Source organism: Culex quinquefasciatus, chromosome 3 (genome assembly GCF_015732765.1).
Source record: "Culex quinquefasciatus strain JHB chromosome 3, VPISU_Cqui_1.0_pri_paternal, whole genome shotgun sequence".
NCBI lineage: Eukaryota > Metazoa > Arthropoda > Insecta > Diptera > Culicidae > Culex > Culex quinquefasciatus.
In genome coordinates, this window is record NC_051863.1 from 143146144 (window position 1) to 143167936 (window position 21793).

Sequence of the window (21793 nt, forward strand, 5' to 3'; positions counted from 1 at the left end):
ATGTGATAAAACGAAACAGAATCATCCGTTTGCGCTAGCCATAATCGTTAAAATTAGGCTCAATTTATATATTAATTCTTCATTAACTTTATGGTTGTTTTGAGATAGAGTAAGAACAAGAGGTAATGTTTGATAAACACAAATAAATTAAAAAAAAAACATAAAAACCATTATAAAATTCTGTGTCAAATACATCCAGTGTTTATTAGTATTTTTCGTTTTAAAAAAACCTTATAATTCTCAAATAGATTGAAATAGTGAAAGAAACCTTAAATTTAAAGTAAGTTAAGTAAGTAATTTAGTGAATCTAATTTGAACATTGTTTGAAATATTACAAAATTATTCAAGATTTATAAAAAAAATCAGATAGGTATGCTTGGGATTCCCGACTTTCTGACAAAAAAATCACAAATTCCTGACTTTTTCCCGTTTTTTTGCGGATTTTAGCGAATTCCCGACTTTTCCCCGACTTTCCCGATTTCCCGACATGAGTGGCCACCCTGAAAAAATAATCACTCTGCGAAAACATTGAGAATTGATTATGAGTTTGTATTATGCATATTAGAACGTTTTTCGTTAAAGTTAAAAACAGGTATCCCTTGAAACTACAAACTTTTGTTTCAGCTGAGCAAAAACGCTGCTAGGTTCCTTCACAAGTGGAAGGGGGTTAACAGGTTTTGACATCAATCATGTTCGTGAAGTGTCGACCATCGATGAGCACATGGTCGATTAACGGCTCCGTTCCAGGGTTCGATGCTGAGGAAGTTATGCCGGAAGTAGATGCGTTATAGCGATATGTTTTTGATGGCGGCGAAATTGATTATTGATGGGCAACTTGCGTGCTCAAATTTTGAAGTTAGCCTTCCTGTTTCCTTATTCGAGAAGCTAGTTGATTTTTTAATGAATGCCGTGCATGTTGAATATGCAGACGATGTAAAATTTCAATGGAGCAAAACGAATCGGTAAAATAGAGCATAATTACAAGATAGCAAGTTAATGCGAAAGTTAAAACTGTCGAAAGAATTTCTTTTCATAACTTAATTATGGTTCAGCAGCTTGGCAGAATTTGGCCACAAAAACAGTTTTCGCATCAGTTGAAATGAGGACAGAGTAATTTTCATAGAAGAAATGCACTCGTATGTATGAAGAGCAATCAGACACAAAAAATGACACCATTCCGAAGGAAACTTTCAACTGAGTTATTTCACCCCCGAAGGCACAATTCCAACTCCTTTGCTAACGGGGTTATGGAAATCCGGAGGCCAGCACTGGTCATTGCCACTAGGCGGTGTTGACTCAACTTTTCAAAAGTTTTCCTTCCGTCATCCTGCGTTCATCCATCAGAGCAGAGAGTTAGTTCCTGGTTGAATGCTGTTTGCAGTCGTGCGTACTTGATGTGGCCATAAAATCTGCTTTCGCCGTTTTCTGCTTCTTCCGGTGCAAGTGGACTCTCGAGCCGGCCGGCAAACCGACTCTACGTGCGGCACTTGTTGGAAGGTTCTACCCCTCGAAGAAAACCGAACAACGTCGACCCAACGCGCCTGACTGGATGATGACCCGCAAATTTACGGCTGCCGGAGATTTATGAAGGCCAACAGGACAGGACCTGTGATGCCGTCTCGTTTTTATATAAGCTTCTGCCGGAAAAAAAACTCGCTCAACGACTTCTACGACAATTCGCCGTGTCGAATCTGCTTCCGTAGACCGGCTACAAAATCCTAGAACCTTGTTAACGCACAAGGGCGAAAAGTTACAAGTTCAGTGCCGTAAAACTCCGACACCTCATTTGCGAAGCCATCTTCGCACCGACACCGGGGCTGTCAACGACAAGACGATGTTTATGTTCGCCGCAAACGTGGGACGACATAATGAAATTCAAGTTGAGACGTCTTTCGGGTATTAATAGGCAAGACGATTTATTCCTTAGGAAACCAGGTGGAAATAGAAACGCCTTATAGTGGCGCTTTTAATCTACGAGGGAAAGCATTTTAACTGCTAAATTATGAATCTATTTTCGTCGAAGCATTGAGCAAAGATTAAAGCTCTTGAATACTGCGTCACAATTTAATTTCAACAGTAGTTTGAAAGCCAACAATTTAATTCTTGAGTTTTTTTTGAAAAGGACCAATAAGCTATTGTCTTTCATATGTTTATTGGTCCTTTTAAAAAAAAACTCGAGAGTTGTAAGCAAGGTAAATTAAACAAAAGAGTAAAATTATAGCGAAAGACATTGAACATTCTCGTATGTTTGGTAGGTTAAGGATTGGGATCCATAAAATTGTTTTAATGGCAACCAAGCAAGCTGATGGTTGACTGTTTAAAAATTAATTTGGATTGAATATTGCGCCTTGCAGCAATTCCTAGAGTTTTGTGTCAATCGTGATAGGCCTAGATTTTTTCATCACACTGCTTTGCAGGACTGAGAACTGTCAACTTTGCGCACTTTGCACCGCGCTAGAGTGCTGCGGGATAATTTTCATCACAGTTGGCAAACCGAATTTTCATCACACCATCAAAACAAAACAAGTGCAATACATCGACTTCTGACCACAATCTAGTCATCAAGCTGTGGTGGCCGAGGCAGTTAAGTCATTGAAATGGTCTGTTAAAGGTTCTTGGATCGATTCTTGTAGTTGACACTTTTGGGTTTTTACGGGTTATTTTTTCTAATGAGCTCGAGGGCATAATTATATCGGCCATCTTGTAACCGTTGGTCACAGTTCTTGAACGAACCTTTCTTTTTAACTTAATTCCTCATCATACAACATTACACCCTACACTAGCAGCAGGGTTGCGAATGAGCGAGCGCTCACGGAAAGCGTGCTCGCTCCAGCTGGAGCGTGAGTTTTTATCAGGTAGCTCGTGCTCGCTCACGCTCACCGGAGCGTTTTGCGCTCACGTGAGCTGGTGAGCCAAAGTAGGTAGTTGTTTTTCCCTGTTGAAGCATCTGCCTGTTTGAAACGAAGTCTCTAGAACTATCTCAGCACAGGCAGCAAAAACAAACAAGAAAGTGGTCAAAAAAACAAAAGTAAGCAATAAAATAGATTTTGTCGGCGAACCAAAATATACGTTCTATTTCATTAATTTGTGGAACCCCGATCAGTGAGGTACTCCTGGATATTAGCTCCTGAAAAGTGCTTTAAAAGCGCAAAAAATGCCTCACGGCAAGAAAAAGAGGCGGTCCTCACCAGCAGGATCGGCAGATTTGAAGAAGCTAAAGAATGCCGAAGCGCTACCTGCAAAGCCAGGCAGTTTGAGCCAGGACGCTCAAAAATTGTCTGGAAACCAGTTCGCTACCCTCCCTGTGGACGTGAGCGAGAAGGAAGAATTTGAACGACGGGAAAAGTTGCCACCCATTTTTGTGAAAACATCGTCATCGGATTCGGTGCGAAAGTGGCTGACCGGGTTTATCAAATCTGGTGCTTTACGAGCTTCCATCCGCTTGTGTGCTGATGGACTCAAAATTCTGCTACCTACCAGAAAGGATTACAACTACGTTCGGGATTTCCTGAACAACACCAAGATTGAATACTACTGCCATGACGATCCAGGTAAACGCCCCATGAAACAGGTCCTCCGAGGCCTGTACGACATGGATGTGAGTGTGCTGAAAGAAGAACTCAAAACTCTTAAGTTGAACGTAATCGAAGTCTTCAAGATGACGAGACACAACAAGGACATCAAGTATCGTGATCAACTGTACCTGGTTCATCTCGAGAAAGGATCGAAAACGCCGTCAGAGCTGAAAGCAGTTCGGGCAATTTTCAACATCATCGTGACTTGGGAACGTTATCGTCCAGTGCACCGTGACGTGACACAATGTTCGAATTGCTTGCAGTTTGGACATGGTGGAAGGAACTGTTTCATCAAGAGTCGTTGTGCAACCTGCGGAGGTGAGCACAAAACTCAAGCTTGCGAAACAATCAACGAGAACATCGAAGCAAAATGCTTCAATTGCGGCGGCGACCATTCTACCAAGAATCGAAGCTGCCCAAAACGTGCTGAGTTTGTAAAAATTCGGCAGCAAGCGACGACGAGCCACCAACCAAATCGTCGTAAAACACCACCAACTTTCACGGACGTGGATTTTCCTGCTTTGGCGTCACCTGGAGCAGGATCTGTTCGAGTGGCTCCAAATCTGCAGCCATTGCCGTTGAATCAGCGGCCAAAAGTTGCAGAGAATACAACTCCTCCAGGCTTCAGTCAGCAACCGAGGGAAAACCAACCAGCATCAACGGATGAAGGCAGTAGTGACCTTTTTTCACCACAAGAACTTTTGAACATTTTCATCGAGATGACAACAACACTGCGTGGTTGCAAAACTCGCCAGGAACAAGTAAGAACGCTTGGAGCATTCATCTTAAAATACAGTTCGTAGTTTACTCGTTCTAATGATTTTGAATAATTCAATGAATTATTTTTTTTTAGTTTTAAGTTGGGATTAGTTGTTAAAGTGATTTTTTTTTCTTTTTTACCCAAATGTATTCGATTCAATGCAATAATGTAAAACAATTTGAAGTAAATAAATGAATGTGATCAGTTAATAATAAAACGAAAAATACAACAAAGATGAAGAGCATTAGGCCATACCACTTAGCATGTAAAAGAAATGTAATTATTATAAGAAAGTTCAATAAAGACAAATTTAATTTCAAAAAAAAATACGTTCTATTTGAATTCAGAATTAGCCTAGGGGCAGAATGATTCACTCTTGAGTATGCTAACAAAGAGCTAAATCATTCTTAATGTAAAAAATCATTGACGTGAAGAGATGCACTGATATGTACAAAAAATTTAATTAATTGACAAATGTTTATTTTAAGTTTTTAGAATCCGGAGTTTTGACTCAGGGCGGTTTTAAAAACACCAAAAAATAAAATTTGTTTTATTGGACCTTTAAAAAACAGCAGTGAGCTTTATAAAAGTTATAATCATCCCTCATATTCGAAACATTTTAGAGAATGTCCATATTCAAAAAATCATTTATTGAATCTGTAATTGAATATTTTCAGAGGCTTGGTAGCGGAAGTGTTAGGTATAATTTACTTGACGGAAGAGGGGCCACCCTTTATGTGCTAAAACATAACAATGACAATTTATATTATTTCATTCAAATGGGTTATTTCAAACACTAGCAATTTGGCGGCATTTTGTAAAAAGAGAACTGTTTCAACAATTTTACCCTATTTTCTAGAATGAGAAAAAATAACTTTATAAAAATGATCAGCCGTTTCCAAGCACTGAACGATTTATTAAATGGAATGACTATTGTTTAATGGTTGCTCATTCTGATCCGCACGCTGGAATGGTAGCCTAAAAACTGTTTAGGTACACCCAACCGGCGGTCGCATGATTGTGATACATGGCGGCATGAAAGTATATCAGAATCTGCATGAAAACTGTCCTCATGCATTTTTTGCGATATAGGGGTATGACATTTTTGCCCGTTACCGACAATTATCGACATTACCGACGGCAGATTGATTGTATTGCAGAAAAAAAAAATCTTAACAGAACGAGGATTGAACCATCAACTTCTAGGTTGCTGATCAGACACGCTACCACCGCGCCATGGACGCTTGATGAATGGTGAAGGACAGAGCGCGAACATAATGTTCTCTCTAGAGTGTTGCTCGGGGACGCGCCAGCATTCTATGTGTTGGTGAGAACTGCAGATCGCTGACATGTTTACACGCGGGCAAAAATGATCTATGGGCTTGCTGCAAAAAATGTAATAAAATATAACATTTTCTGCAGCAAATCCACTGTTGCAGATTTTGAGATATATTTTTCGTTTGGGTGTACATAAAACAGTTTAATTTTATATTTTAACCAAGCATATAACATTGAATCGAACTTACCCCAGCATAAATCTTCTTGAATTATTTCATTGTTTTGTAATTTTTTCTAAGGATTACAGTTCTTTTTGTTCACGCGCTCATACCCTTCCCTTGTTTCCACTGACATGCTGCGCCTTAAGTACAAAATCTAACTACACCCAACCGGCGGTCGCATGATTGTGATACATGGCGGCATGAAAGTATATCAGAATCTGCATGAAAACTGTCCTCATGCATTTTTTGCGATATAGGGGTATGACATTTTTGCCCGTTACCGACAATTATCGACATTACCGACGGCAGATTGATTGTATTGCAGAAAAAAAATCTTAACAGAACGAGGATTGAACCATCAACTTCTAGGTTGCTGATCCGACACGCTACCACCGCGCCATGGACGCTTGATGAATGGTGAAGGACAGAGCGCGAACATAATGTTCTCTCTAGAGTGTTGCTCGGGGACGCGCCAGCATTCTATGTGTTGGTGAGAACTGCAGATCGCTGACATGTTTACACGCGGGCAAAAATGATCTATGGGCTTGCTGCAAAAAATGTAATAAAATATAACATTTTCTGCAGCAAATCCACTGTTGCAGATTTTGAGATATATTTTTCGTTTGGGTGTAGGATTGAAAAACAAAAAACGCAATACTTCCAAAGTGAGCGCTCCGTGAGCGAAAAATGAGCGCAAGCGCGAGCGTGGGGCCATCGCGAGCTGAAAAAATCGGAGCAAACGTGAGCGCGGGCAAACTCGCGCAGCGCTCCTCCTCACGAATGAGCGAAAAGTGAGCGCTCACGAGCGCGTGAGCGCGTGAGGAACGCAACACTGTCTAGCAGCAAAGGGATTTGCGTACCGCTGCAATTAAGACAGGCTCGACAGCGCTGCGTCGAGACTGCATCAAAAATGGGTGGGATTGGAAAATGGTGGAGTTTCCCTCTGGAAAAGATTAGGATAGAGATTTGGAATTTTATCACCGATTCCAAAGATCGGAGTCTTTTGCCTTTCAGGCGTCCGTGTGGTTAGTCGAGTGTCTCAGTGTCAGTCCCGTTTTCGTACTGGTCGAGCTCTGCATTCTGGAAGAGAAAGTGTCCCGGCGGAAGTAAATAATCCGCAGGACCTCTGCAACCCACGGTTTTTGGTCGGTCCAGGCCTGTGAGTGCGCAGTGGTCATTGCCTGCATCGAACGTCAAGGACCATCTTCAACTCTGGCGCGGAACGCGCCATCATCATTAAGGAAGTTCCCCTCTCGGTTCAACCGGATCAGCCAGGTGCTGGGTTGGCCGATACCGTCACTGAAGGAAGACGCCTAGCCGCGCGGAAATCCAGCTACGCCCGCTCATTATCCGGCAGCGGAATCCTGCCCGAAGCAGCAACAACTGCCATCAGCCGTTTTTTGACTGCAAAGATCCACCGTAAGCCAAGATGCCGGTGCAACACCGCTGCATCCCGGCACCGAAGACCACGATTCCACAGTCGGAACAATTCGTTGACCCTTTAAAAAAAAACACTTTCTCTGGGCTGGACGAGCTTTCTGGACTTCCAAAAATAAATAAATAAACAGCCTGCCATAGCAACGGATATCTTCGTCATCACTGTGAAGAAAAATCACTGTGATGAAAAAATACTGTGATGAAAATAATTGCGCAAGACTCTAGTAAAGTGCAAAATGCGCAATATATTACTAACTATTTCGCAATTCGCAATTCGCAATTTTCAGTGTAAGAACGGGCCTTGACCGATCTTATGCACCAGGTTCCCGACGAACACGCACTGCCCTTACACCTACATCTCACCCTTGCTCTGAGTCAGTACGAGCAGCACGCTAGAACACGCTTTGAGTGTTCGTGCCAGGCATGCACACCTTCTTTTCCGGTTACGCATTTTAACTCGGCCGGGGGTGGTACATTACGTAGGGTTTGATGTAAGTATAAGCGCCTAACCATCTATAGTGTGCCTAGCAACTTTCATTAAAGCAAAAACTGTTTTATTTTTAGTTTGAATTCAAAAACTAGTTGTTATTTTACTGTGTATTGTTTTCTTCTGTAATCTTTTCTAGTGTTGAGTCGTGTTTATCTGTTGCTATTTCTTTTGTCGCGGTGTTTTGTTGCAATAGTTTGGTCCTAAGCATTTTAGAAAAGTTTTTCAAAAGTACAATAGTAATATTTGTGTTAATCCTTTAATCATTCCATAAATTGAGTAAGGGCTCGAACCTCACTTGCTTAAGAAAAAGGTGAAGTTTCAAAACAATGGACAGTGAGGGAAATATACTATGTAAAGAATCAATAGTAAAAGAAAGATTAAAAGAAATTAACAATAGTTATTAAATAGAGGTAACAAACAAGCTTACATTTTATTGAGGGCAATTTACAGGGAAGATGAGAAATTATTCAAATAGATAAATAAAGAAAGGGCACATGATAAACAAAATTGACATCGCTGCCAAATTAAGGGAAAGCAGACAGTTTGTTACAGCAGCATCAATTGGTAAAATGAATGGAAAAGTGTTGAGAAATAAGAGAATCAAATAAATAAAATCACAATCAAATGGAGGATAGTAAGCAGAAGCCGTTTTAGAAAATCAGTGAAACAAAATAAAAAGAAGATAGATGGTAGCTGGAAATGGAAAGGAGAGAAACCCCGTTCTGCGACGTTCAGGTACATCCACAGCAGTTGACTCAACATACTGCGAATCAAAACAATACCGTCTACAATCACAAATAACTTCCCTTTCCCACATTGACGCGCCCCTTTCTTCTAGCCGTCTCGACTCTGACCCTCGCTGGTCAAAGGTTTACGATCCGTTTCCACAGGCCACCAGCTAGGTCATCATGAAAACCAAGCCAACGTGGAGGTAAGAAAATAGGACACTTGCAAGGAACCAGAGCTATACTGTCCTGATCAAGAATGATCTAACAGGACTACGGACGTAGTCAGTGACGCTCCTTCCAGGATGTTCCTCGCCTAAGCGTCAACTGAAGAGGTATTATCAGTATCATTCGTCCTTGGCCTGCAATATATTACTAACTATTTAGTATGAAAAATTATATAACTTTGGAAATTATATAAAAAACTTATCTAAACATAATTTTGCACACCCAAAATTCCGAGTCGAGAGAATCGTTCCCTCAAAATTTATTTAGGGCTCAGCGCCAAAATCGAGTGAACAGTGCTACCAACGCACACCACCATAAAAATAAGTTCATTCGTTAATTGAAACAATAAATCTCCAACAAGTGCCATACATTGACATCTGACCACTCCTTAGTCACCAAGCTGTGGTGGCCGAGGCAGTTAAGTAATTGAGTTAGTGTGTCAAAGGTTTCTGGTTCGATTCCCGTAGTCGACACTTCTCTGTGTCCGTGAATGGTACCACTATTCTCTCGACTCGAGGCCATTATTCTCTCGGACAAGCGCTGCCCAGTTTTGGGTGCAAACTTTTAATTTAACATCTAGGTTTCCTATAAATACCTAGGTAAAAATGTTGTTATGGTTTTCGTTTAAGCAACCTGCCGAAAAGGCCAAAAAATGGTTGGAAAATGAAGACGTTCTGATTGTTTTGTTCTCATGGACATACTATTTGCAAAAATTGGGTTTTATAGAAAACGATAAACATATTTATTAATGTAAGTATTCTTTTTTTTCATTAAAAAGCCCTTTTCATCAAAATTTTGAAAAAAAATGTTTTTTTGTACTAACGCGGTTAATTTAAAATATATTTCTTTGTCATGGCGCTTACGTCACAAAGTCAAATCAATGAAAACTATAGATTTTGCTTGTAAATTACTGTTTAAGACAATGCAAAAGGTTTGGAAACATATAAAATGCTGGCAGTAGCTGATACAGTGATAGAATTTAGTTTCCATAGGGAGTTTTGAAAATTTGACATTTTTATTTTACTAAAAAAGCTAAGTTGTTCAGAAAATTGTTACCTACAAGATGATGGTATTGGTTTTGGTGCCAAATTTTTTAGATGGATTTTTGAGAGAAATTCGTAAAGAAATTCGGCAGGCGCTCTAAAATTCTTTGTGAAAATATGGGTATCCGGCGCCGTCGCTCCGTGCCGTACTCAAACACTTAAGAGCCCAGGGCGGCGAAGTTCTTGTAGTTAAAAGGAAGACACAAGTGGTTTGTACTATAATAGTGGCCGACAGCTATAAAGTCAACTTCGTTTTTTTTTTTCGTTGTTTGAAAACATTGTTCCTGAGGCAAAAACCTATCGAATCCGAGTTAGCCCGAAGGTTTCCGCCACATTGCCTCTTTTTTGGGACACACTATTGGACACCCCTGGTTCAAGTAAACCCTGTAAAATCTGAATTGTGACCAATTCTGTCGAAATGTCAATGTTAATGCCAAGTATCGAAACCATGAATTTCGATACACACAAGTCTGTACTTGATTCTCCGAATTCCTTACAAAAATTTAACTTCGGATAATCGTATCACGAAAATTTATTTTAATCAGAATTTGGGTCTATGACCTAAAATGTTGGATTACGAGTACGGACTGTATCTCTGTATGGTCCAAACTCGCATGATTCCTCCCAAAATGTAATTTTTTATGCTCGATGGACATATCTACAGTTCAATATCAAATAACCAAATAACCATGTAAATAGCCTTTACATGAGACTTAGCACTATTTCAAAAGTTAGCGTCGATTTGGTTTCAGTTGAAAACGCTTTTTAAGAAGCTGTAATCAAGCATCGAAGTGCTGATGAGTCAACATTAGATGCCTGATGGAATTATTTGCTCTCCTCCTGTGTGGTGTGTGTGTGTGTGTGTGTGTGTGTGTGTGTGTGTGTGCAACTAACCAAACGGGACCACGCGGCCACTTCTTACAAATTGAGTTGTTTCCATGTATTTTTTTTTTTTAGATCTACATTCTATACATGCAAATAACTCGCATAGGCATTTGGAAGGTGTTAGCTCTGCCGAGCTTCGGTGACCCATTTCTACGCTGACTAGCCGAGCGCATAGTTCTTCAGCTTTATCGACAAGCCCCGCCCTGAAGAACGTCTGCACCAATCGGGTTCAAACGTTATTTAGAACTTCCGAACCCTTGTCAAATGGACAAGGACCCAGCGCGTATATAGTTGGTGGTAACAGTATTCCTAATTCCAGTCATCGCTCACCAAGCCGTGATGGCCTAGTGGTTAGCATTTTTGCTTACCAATCCAAAGGACGGGGGATCGAACCCCAACTCGAGCGACTTAGATTTTTTTCGTTCATGTTCAGCGAACACCGTAACCAGTCAGCCGCGGCCGCTCCTTATTTGCTCTCCTCCTTTATGTTACAAATATTCCTTAAGTTATGTATAAGTTGTTTCGCCGCTTAGTTTACATGAAAACTATCCCAAGCAGTGACGGTTCAGTCAGCACGGTATACTTCAGTTTCGCATAAACGCAAATTAGTTTCAAAACGCAGAGACAAGCCAAACTGCACGCGATAGTGCAAGACGTCGTCACCCTGTGCACATAAACAAATTTAATCTCTGCCACGTCAGTAAGTCACGTTGCAGCAGTGCCAAGTTCGGATATCTACACTCCCTCCCGTGGAAAGTTGGTTGCCCCAGAATCTGACGGAGTATTCAAATCAGCACATCTAGAGCAGACGATCCTTTGCAGTGATGAAGCAAAATGTGTGCAAATAGCATGGCACACCGCCATCGCCTTCGTCAACTGACTCACAATGCTGTTTCTGGTGCTTGACGGAAAAATCTAACAACGAGAGAAACTCTTTTAGCTGTTGTAAACGCTTTAGAGTGCTCTAGCAGAAACCATCTGGCACTCCAATGGCACTTGGAAAGAAGAAAAGGATTGACCTCGAGAGCTCCACAAAAGAAATGATGCTTAGAATTTTAACAAAGGTGTTAATTAATAACCAATTAGCTAGGGAAAAGTAAAAAATAGCAACGACAAAGAACTTTTCTATTAACAGATTCATTTCTATTCTTACCGTATCAAACGGCGACACAAACTTGTCACAGTGATCTTGGTTCCATGTGCAAACCCAAGCTGTCCCTGTCCCATTAGGGTGACAATAATAAAAATCGACATCAGGGATACCCTCTGACTCGCTTCCTTAGGCAAAAATAAGTATCTGTGCCAATTTTGAGCCGAATCGGTTAAGGTTAAGGGGTCGCTTTTTATCGTTGAAGTTTATATGGGGAAAATCGCAAAAATGTATGCAGGAAAACATCGTTTCAGTATTTTTCTGCCAGGTGGAGCGGGTCTCGCCCAAAATTGTCCAAGTGTGAAATTCTTGTAGGAAATTTAATTCCCTACAACTTTGCCGAACGATGCAGAACGATCCGAATTTATCCTGATGTTAAATGATTTTTTTTTTTTCGAAAAAAGTATTTTCTTATATACTTTCTATGTACCCCTTATATACTTTCGATTTCTTTTCATCGCATTGCTCATCAGGATCAACTCGGATCTTCTTGCACCCTTTGACAAAGTTGTGGGAAATTAAATTTCCTACAAGAATTTCACACTTGGGTAATTTTGAGCGAGACCTGCGTCACCTCCTGCCAATATCCTGAAGCGATGTTTTTCCCCATACATTTTTGCGATTTTCCCCATATAAACTTCAACTGTAAAAAGCGACCCTTGAACCTTAACCGATTTGGCTCAAAATTGGCTCAGTTACTTATTATTGCCTAAATATTCGAGCCAGGGGTATCTCTCAACATATTCTAAAATTTTAAATTTTTCGCCCTACGTCCCATCGAAAAAAAAATTGTCTTAAAATTATTTTTTATGCATAAAAATGAAAAAAAAAAGTGATCAGAAATGGTCGCGTTTTTAATCGTGTTTTTTTTAACCGTTGTACTTAAAAATTAATATAGGCAGGGCTTTAGTACCCTATTGGGGACCATCCATAAACCACGTAGGCACTTTTCAGGAAATCTCATCCGGGGTGACATTGGGACTAGGGAGGGGGTAAGATTGGGTCATACAAATTTCTGCATTTTTGTATGACCCAATCTCACCCCAAGACTCAATGTCACCCCTGATGACGGCACTTTTACAAAACAAACAATGCGCCATGGGTTTCCTATGTGCATAGGACCTTTTGAAAAAGTAAGCGAAAATTAACTTTTGATTCAGAGCTATTCAGAGTATTTGGGTCGTAAAGCCCTAAGGTAATTTAGCATGCAATATTCAATAAATGGTATGCCAGAGATTTTTTTAAATCTTAATTATTTGACCCTGCCTTCCCCAACGTCTTATACCCACTTTTGATTAAAATTGATAAACGAAAACAAATATCAACTGATATATATTAACTAAAATTTTGCCGAATTAAAATATGTGTGGCAATCAACAACGCCATAATTGTCAGAGATCGTGTGATATTTTGCTTCAAAATGATATTTTATAATGCAAAGTACATACCTCCTTCAGTATCTGAGTTTTACACCAAAATTATAGTAGATTCTCTTTTAATAATAACTATTTCAACCGATTCACAAATAAAATTCCACATTTTTTTAAAGAAAACTTTTGCGCTCGAAGCATCGGCCCAGGCAACTGTCAATGTGTCAAACAACGTGCGAAGCAACGTTGTCAAGTCGGCAACACAACGGAGCGCGATCAAAGCGCACTCTGTGAACGCACTCCACGCCAAGATGAGAAGGTAACAACGGAAAAATGCATCTAGTAAATCCTGTACATACAGATCGGACTCGATAGTTCGAAAGCTCGGTTATGCAAACGTATTCGAACTCAAAATCACTGAATCGTCAAAATCAATGTAGTTCCACTCGAGTAGCCGAATCCACTGTGTGATTAATTTTGGCTAAAATCTGACGTTAAGGTGTACCCTTTTGAAAAAGGTAACACCGGGTAACATTAAAAAAAGAATGGAAATTATACTTTTTTGAGCAAAAAGGGTAGAAAGTATCCCTTTGAGGGATAGTTCTGATTTTGAGTGCACATTCTACAAAACCCGTTCAAAATAAAGCATGATCAAATATTATCTCATTTCCTGAAAATTGGATAAAATGGCCTGAATGAATGATCGAGCGAGATGTATCAATATTTCGATTTTGCTGAGTTCAACACCTTCAGAAAATTTTTTGAGAAAAAATAATCTCTGGATCTCTGAACCCTAGTTCGAAACTTTGTTTCGCTAAATTGAAAAAAAAAAATTTGGCGTCATTTTTAGCACTTAGATTTGACCTGCTTGTATTGAAGCAACAAAATAATTGTACCAAGATTGAAACGCTCTAGGCAAATTAATTTATCTCATTCGTTCCCTAAATCGCATTTAACCAAATGAAAAATTGTTGACCCAACTGAATCAACAAGCTACACTTCGGTTCAAAAAATCGTCAATGGTTCTTTGTAGGAACGTGTCGAACGTTCAGTTTCGAACGGAAATTTGTGAACTACACACGACGTTTTTCTCTTCTCGCAAGACAACATCTTTCGTCACATCATTTTTCCTCCCCCTGTAACCGGACGTGACGATGATGAAAGCAGTGTTGTGTCTGATTTTCACACTGTGCCGCTGCCAAAGCTTTGCCCAGAGTGAGTTGGGTCCCTTTGCCTTCTATAGTACCTACCAATCGCGTGTAATTGGGCACATCGTCATCGTTTACGCTTCCCACAGATATCGTCTGCTATTACGATGGTCGTGCAGGAACTTACGCGACCCCGGTGCTGCCGGAGGCACTCCAATCGGCCAACTGTACCCACTACACGTACATCGGAATTGGGTTCACATCAAAGGGAGACCTTCGGGAGCTGAATCCCAACTTTGATTTGAAAAGTACGTATTTGCGGCGAATAACGATGGGAAAACGCTCGCAGTTTGGATCGAGAGTGATTCACCTCACACTCAGATGCAAGCGCTCGCGAATGATTGCTCGTTCGTGAACCATCAACTGAAAATCGTTCAAAATGTCAAAATCGCGCAGTAGCACCAACATTAGAAAAAAAAAAATGTTGCTGTCATGCCATGGCACACTTGTTCCGGAATGTTGGTACCACTGCGTGATTTTGACATTTCGGGCGTTCACCAATCGAACGCCATCTTCGCTTAAAAACCTCGATAGGCCTCAAATGAACCTCGATACCTTTTCCTAGAACTAAAAATTAAATCTAGAATTGAATTGAAAATTATGTTTCCCGTTACTTTTCAGCTGGCCTCCCGTCGTTTCTTCAGCTGCGGTCTCCCACATCGAAACTGTTGGTCCTGCTGGGGGGCATCTACGAGAGCAGTGCCACGTTTTCAACCGTAACATCACAAATTGTTTTGCCCCCATTTCCCCATTTTACGCAAACTTTTTCGCAGCACAGACAAACGAACACTGCAGTAGTGAACTCCATATTCCATGTTCAAACCTATTTTTGATTTATAAGAATTTACAGTGAGTCAAATATTTGCCCGTAAAATAGCAATTTTATAAAAATAGTTGTTTATAAACTAATGTTTTGATAAGTTTTACATAAAAAACTAAATGTAAACTAATTTTTAATAATAACTTACTAAACAAAGTTATCAGAAGTTCAAAGTTATCACAAACTGGCTAGAGGTACTTGTATTTGACATAGAAACAACATTTCATAAAAGAATTCACTTAAATCGATCAGATTTTGTACTTTTACTAGGGGTACGGACAATTATTTGACCTCTTTTTTAATTTTTTTCAGTAAACTATTTTTGTTTTTTTTTAGAATAAGTTTTTTACAACTCCAATAACAGGATCTTAAAGAGGACATTCTGTTGCGTCGATTGATGTATAAAACTTGGTACTTAAGTCGAATTTTATGTACCTTTACATCCCAAAAATTACGGACAAATATTTGGCTCACTGGCGGCAAATCGTCAACTGTGTGCTATCTTGTGACAACAAACATTTAGTACTTTTCGAGAAAATCGATTTTTAAAGTTTGATGATAAATATTTTCAAAACTATGAATGATAGAGCCAAAAATTTTGAAGCAATCGGTTCGTATACTATCGTTTAACAAACGCTCCAAGTTTCAACTAATTTGGTTACACCAGTTAAAAGATACAGTAAATGATGTAATCAAAAATCTGAAAGGCACGTGTCACAAGTGTGTTTCGAAAGTAAAATTGTACTACGTGTCACAAGTGTGCACATAATTTCCATACAAACTAAAATATACTTAAATCAATAGTTTAATCGACTTAATCAGTATATTTTCAAAAACAAAAGATTGCATTGCCTTTAGAAAATGTGTATCAACATAAATTTGTGAAAATCAAGAAATTTTTTCCACATTTTCCAACAACATGTATGACGTGTCACAAGTGTGCACGATCATTTTGATGATAAATTGGTCTATGTCACAAGCGAGGTCACAAGTGTGTATTGCGATACCCGGGAAACGGAAGCGAGTATCCAAAATCGGGTTGAAGCATCTTGTAGTGTTTGTTAAGTATAGCAAAACGTCATCATTAACTCATTTTCGACCAAAATGGTCTATGTCACAAGATAGCACACAGCTGACGAAATGCCATCACATTTTAAGTTAGTTTAAACTTTACACTTAATTTGTTGATTTTGAAAAACCGCTGCTTTCCACATATATTTTGGCTGTTTTCAGATGGAACAGCAATTTACAAAATAAACGTTCGTTTGTCTGTTTGTGCTCGTATCTGCAGAATGTTTCCCAATTTCCCAGCATTTTCCTACCCCCTCGGTTAGTTTTTATTTCTTTACCCTCATTTTCCCCCCTCGTCACAGGCCGTTGCCGCCTCGTTGGATTCCCTCATCAATAACGTAGCCCTGTTTTTGACCCGCCACAACCTGGACGGTGTCGACGTAGACTGGCGGTACCCGGGAAGCCGCGGGGGAAAACCCAACGATAAGGTAATTACTGGGACCTCATCGGAACATTCCGGTCCTCTCGTCCTTTCGGCCCTACGGCAAAATGTTGTCAACCGAGAGAGCAAGGTGTCTTATTATGTTCCTTTTCCTAAAAACAACAACTAAACTTCCAGGTCAATTTCCAAAAGTTTCTGATCCGGCTACGGGCTCGCCTAAACATGATGAACAAGCTGCTTGCGATATCTGTTTCCCCGAACCCGGCCCCGTCCGGGGTGGCTTACGATGCTACAACATTAAGCCTGTAAGTATAGGCAACTAACTAACTAGGTTTGGCTTTTAGCAGAACCACACATTAAACATTAATGTTACAACGTGTACAACGAAACAATAGACAAGGGTTGTCTCGTTGAGGATGATTTACTAATTAGATCTTAAGCCCCATAGTATCGTGAACCTAGCTCCAATTACCGGACCCTTTGATGCCTCTTTAGTGAAGTGTGCTGGAGCTTTAGTGGCTTAGATCATAAAACTTGACTCGAAACTTGATTTTACGCAGATATGCCGACATGATCAATGTGTACGCGTTCAACTTCACCGAGGGAACGGAAACCGTGACGACCAATTTGGCCCCAATGTACTCCAATTCCGCCAACCCGATTAGTGTGGTAAGTTGAAAAAACTAAAAATATCGAAATTACTTTTAAAATCGGGTATTAAATGTTGAAAATGAGCAATTCTTTCAGACTTCGATAAAAATTTAAAAAAATTCTAGAGTTTCGCATTTTTTTTAAATTTTGTGATTTTACATTATACTTTGTCCAATGGACAGTGTCCATGCATTATTTTGTCAAATGAAGCCATTTATCATCATTAGTTTTTCCATACGATGCTCCAAACAATGTTGTGGACTGATGGTCATACAAAATGTGCATGGGAATATTCAAAACACCTTGAGAAGGGATTTTCTGATCGATTTGGTGTCTTCAGCAAAGTTCTAGGTTATGATTAAGACTTTCATGAGAAAAATGGATGCTCGGCAGTGTTGCAAAAGAGTGATAGAAAAGCTATCAATAGATTATCTCTGCACCAAAAATATCCGAGAGTATAGCGGTCGTCACTATAGCTTGTGAGATCTCTTCTTGTGTCTCGTGATTCCCAGCGATGTCATTCTCTCTCTATCACTCCTTCCCTTTTCCTCGACTATGTGCTCTCACAGCTGAGTCACTCAATCTCTCCGAAAACTGCAATGAGAGAACGCGAGATGGCGATTAGGAGCCGACCACGCATGACGTCCCGTTAAACAGCGTTTGCAAAATTGGTTTTGTAGCGGCTTTTGTGGTTAAACGCTGTTGCGGTAGGATGATCGTGGAAGCGAGAATGAGAGAGAAAAGGAAAATGTCAATCGCGAGTGGGTAAACACGAAAACGTGTTCGGCTATGTTCGGCGCTGAGAGTTTCAATGAGGAGAAAAAAGCAGTTGTATTTGAGGCATGAATATTCCGGTGGGATAATTGTAGTTGCTGAGAGCTGATATTTTGATATTTTAACAACCCTGATGCTCGGAAAAGAAATCCTTTTTTTTTATTTGGGTTTTTATCATTTAAAGTTGAGATCTTGAAATGCGTGTTTTGTTAATTTTCGAAATATTTCGAAATGTGTTAGGGGACTAAAAGAAAAATCTTTTCTTTGATTTTAGTTAAGGATGGAGCAAAATATGCTACCGGAGATATGGTTTCTTGAAAATTATGTGATTTTTGGAAAAAAAAGTCTCAAATATTTTCAAAAATATAAAAAGTTGTTCTGTTTTTTTAATGGAAAATAAATACAAAAGCACAATTGCAAGAATATAATAATGGACTCAATTAAGCCCCTTTTTTAAACTGTGTTGATCGGGCTGATGGTTGATGAGATACGGCCTCTTGAAGTTTAAATTTTGTGAAAAATGAGTTTTGTTTAGTGTCACCAATCCGTATTTGTTTCAACAAGCGTTGTTACGGTAACGATTAGTTCGATTTTCAATTATACATATTAAACTTTTGTGATACTTTCTGCTCTTCTTTTGTAAAGATACGTTAGAAACTTAAAAACCTCTCCTAAAATGTTAACATGTTCAAAATAAATGTTTTGAGCCTTCTTGATTCCAAAACATTAAAAAATTATTGAGATCTAGACTGTTTTTTTTATTAGGTCCTATAAACAAATGTAAATATTGAGTGTATCCCGCTCAGTTCGATGGACATTGAAATCAGGTGTGAAAGGGATACACTCAATGTTTACATTTGTTTATAGAACCTAATAAAAAGTCGAAAGATATTGTATGATTTTTTTTAGATTTTCATCAGAACCATTAACAAAAAATTATATCATTGGTTGTGATGCCTTTTTTTATTCACCAAAAAAGATTCATAAATTTCTAAAAGGCCGTTTTGTCTCTCGACTTTAGCCAAGATTGAGGAGGGCGGGGAGGGGAATGGTTTGGTAAAAAATAAATTATAAGTCATAATTTGAATATTTAAATGCAAAATGGTTGGAAAATACAATATACACCCGAAAGTTGATTTGCAATCATTAGTTTTAAAAAAACTGTAAGATTTGACGATTTTTTTAATGAGTTTTCAACAAAACGCGAGCATGCTAAAAATGATTTTAAGCGAAGAGAAAAAAATGTTTTGCCCCCTGATATTTCGAACCGATTTTTTAGAAGGGGGGGAAGGTGTGTCAAAATTTTGGAAAGTATTTGGAACAGCCTAATTAACAAGTACGTATTCTGAGAAAACAACTTTTGTCAAAAAAAAAAATCAAAACTTTGCCAAAGAATCAAATTGAGCTGAAAACTATTTTTCAAGAATTTTTTATCGGATATTCAAAGGCCCCTGGGAGGGAAAACCCATGATGTTATCTCGTGAAACTGACCATTTAGTACATTTCGAGAAAATAGATTTTTAAAGTTTGATGGTAAATATTATCAAAACTATGAATGATAGATTCTAACTTTCGGTTCGTATACTATCGCTAAACAAAAGCTACAAGTTTCAATTTATTGAGATACAAAAGCTTAAAGATACAGTAAATTATGTACAATTTGAAAAATACGTGTCATAAGTTTATTTGAAAGTGTGTCATAAGTGTGCAAAGAATTTCCTTACAAACTTAAATAAGCTTGAATCAATAGTTTAACCGACTTAATCAGTATATTTTCAGAAGCAAAATAAGTATCAACAAAAAATTGCAAGATTTTGATGAGAATTCGGTCTATTTCACAAGTGCGATATCTGGGAAACAGAAGCGTATTTTCAAAATCGGTTTAAAGCATCTTATAATTGTAGGGTTTGCTAAGTATAACAAAACGTCATCATTAGGGTTCGTTCAAATATTACGTCCATGAATAGGGGGAGGGGGGGGGTCTGAGGTTTGTGACAGCCCATGTTAAAGGTATAGGAAAAGTGCGTGACAGGGGGGAGGGGGGGGGTCTGAAATCCCGAAAATCTCTGGACGTAATATTTGAACAAACCCTTAACAAATTTTCAACCAAAACGGTCGTTGTCACAAGAAGGCACTCAATCAACAAAATGGTAAAAGTTAGAGGAAAGTCAACATCATAATCATTTCATGGAGACGCACGATATTAGAAATTTAATTCAGAAATCCTAAGAAATGTAAGCCTTCTACAAATCTTGACCTGAACAACATTAAAAGCAACTCAAATCCAACGAAATCCCCTTTTCCACGAATTAATTGTATCAGATAGCGCGCGCGCTTACCAACAGGAAGTTACATTTAATACCCTCCCCCCCATGTTGTGTTCACAGAACTCGTCAATCTCGAGCTGGCTCTCGACAAAGGTTAGGAAAAACAAGCTGAACCTCGTCGTCGCCACGTACGCCCGCTCCTACACCCTGGCTAACGCGGCCTCCAAGAGTGGCCTGGGAGCACCGACCCGTGGCCAAGGGTTGGCCGGAACAAACAGCAAACAACCGGGCTACCTGTCCCAGGATGAGTTTTGTGCAATCAAATCCGGTTATGGCAACACCAACGATGCCACCACCCAGACCACCTTCTTCGCCCGTGACTCGAGCTGGGTCAGTTCGGAAACGGCCGACTCGCTGGTCCAGAAGTACTCGTACGCCATCGACAGCGGGCTGGCCGGGGTCGGCATTTACACGCTCGATTGGGACGACACCAGCGATGGCTGCGGGGCAGGCCAGTTTCCGGCCGTACAGCTGGCCAGGGACTATTTACTTTCGAGTTATTGATTTCACACCCGATCGTGTGGTGGCAGCATGTTTCTGAAAGAATAGGGGTGAAGTGACCCATGGTTCAAGCAAAACAATGTAATTGGGCCAATTGTTATGTTCAAACAAATCCACTTTGGCCTATTCACAATGTTTTGCTTAAATATATGTATGAAAAAGGTAAAACATGTTCTTTCAGTAAAAATTAAATATCACAATAAAAAGTTCTCAAAACATGAAATCGAAGTTGCTACGTTTCTAAATCGAAGTCAAAACTCAGAAAATCACAAAAATAATATTTCTATGAAAAGTCCGTCCTCGGAAAAGAACTCGTCCTGGCCTCAAATGTTTTCCTCTTAAAATACCCTTTTATGAGAAAGTGTAATTTTAGAGTAACGCTTCTATGGTGGTTAATCTACAATGTAGACCAAAAAAACATATTTGCTTTTCGAAAAACGGCTGAATTCGATGGCTTTGCTTTCCAGTGGAAATCTTAAAATGGAATTCTGCCGTGGAAAATTCTACAAAATGACCATGAATGAAGTTCTCCTGGAAGCAAATGATTGAGGGGAAAAAAATCATTGTGAGTCAAAGCGATATTTTCATCAAGTTCTTTGAACTTTAATCAGTGAGCTGTGATGATTGCCTCAAGGTTGATTTATTTATAATTTCGTGGAATGATGGTGGTTGGTGTGAAAAGTTCATTCGAAAAAAAAGAGGAATATAAGAAAATTTTATTTGTCTAGGCAAATTATTCAATATTGATTTTCAATTCACATTATAACAAAAAAAAAATACTGGCATAAATAAAATAAAAATAAACATTGCTAAAAATTGAAACCCCAACATTCCCTAAAACTTCAAATATCCTTGTTTGTTTGCAGCCGGCGATGTCACGATATCTTTTGGAAATGA

The 21793-nt window shown here is 39.3% G+C and overlaps 1 protein-coding gene across 1 annotated transcript; it reads left to right on the forward strand.

Moving 5' to 3' along the window:
- Positions 1-14211: 14211 nt before the first annotated feature.
- LOC6038258 (chitotriosidase-1) lies at positions 14212-20908 on the forward strand. Its single transcript, XM_038262311.1, has 7 exons — positions 14212-14377; positions 14460-14618; positions 14992-15086; positions 16564-16689; positions 16821-16948; positions 17204-17312; positions 20456-20908. Exons 1-7 carry the CDS (start codon positions 14317-14319, stop codon positions 20897-20899), a joined length of 1122 nt encoding a protein of 373 aa, XP_038118239.1. The 5' UTR covers positions 14212-14316; the 3' UTR covers positions 20900-20908.
- The last annotated feature ends 885 nt before the right edge of the window (positions 20909-21793 follow it).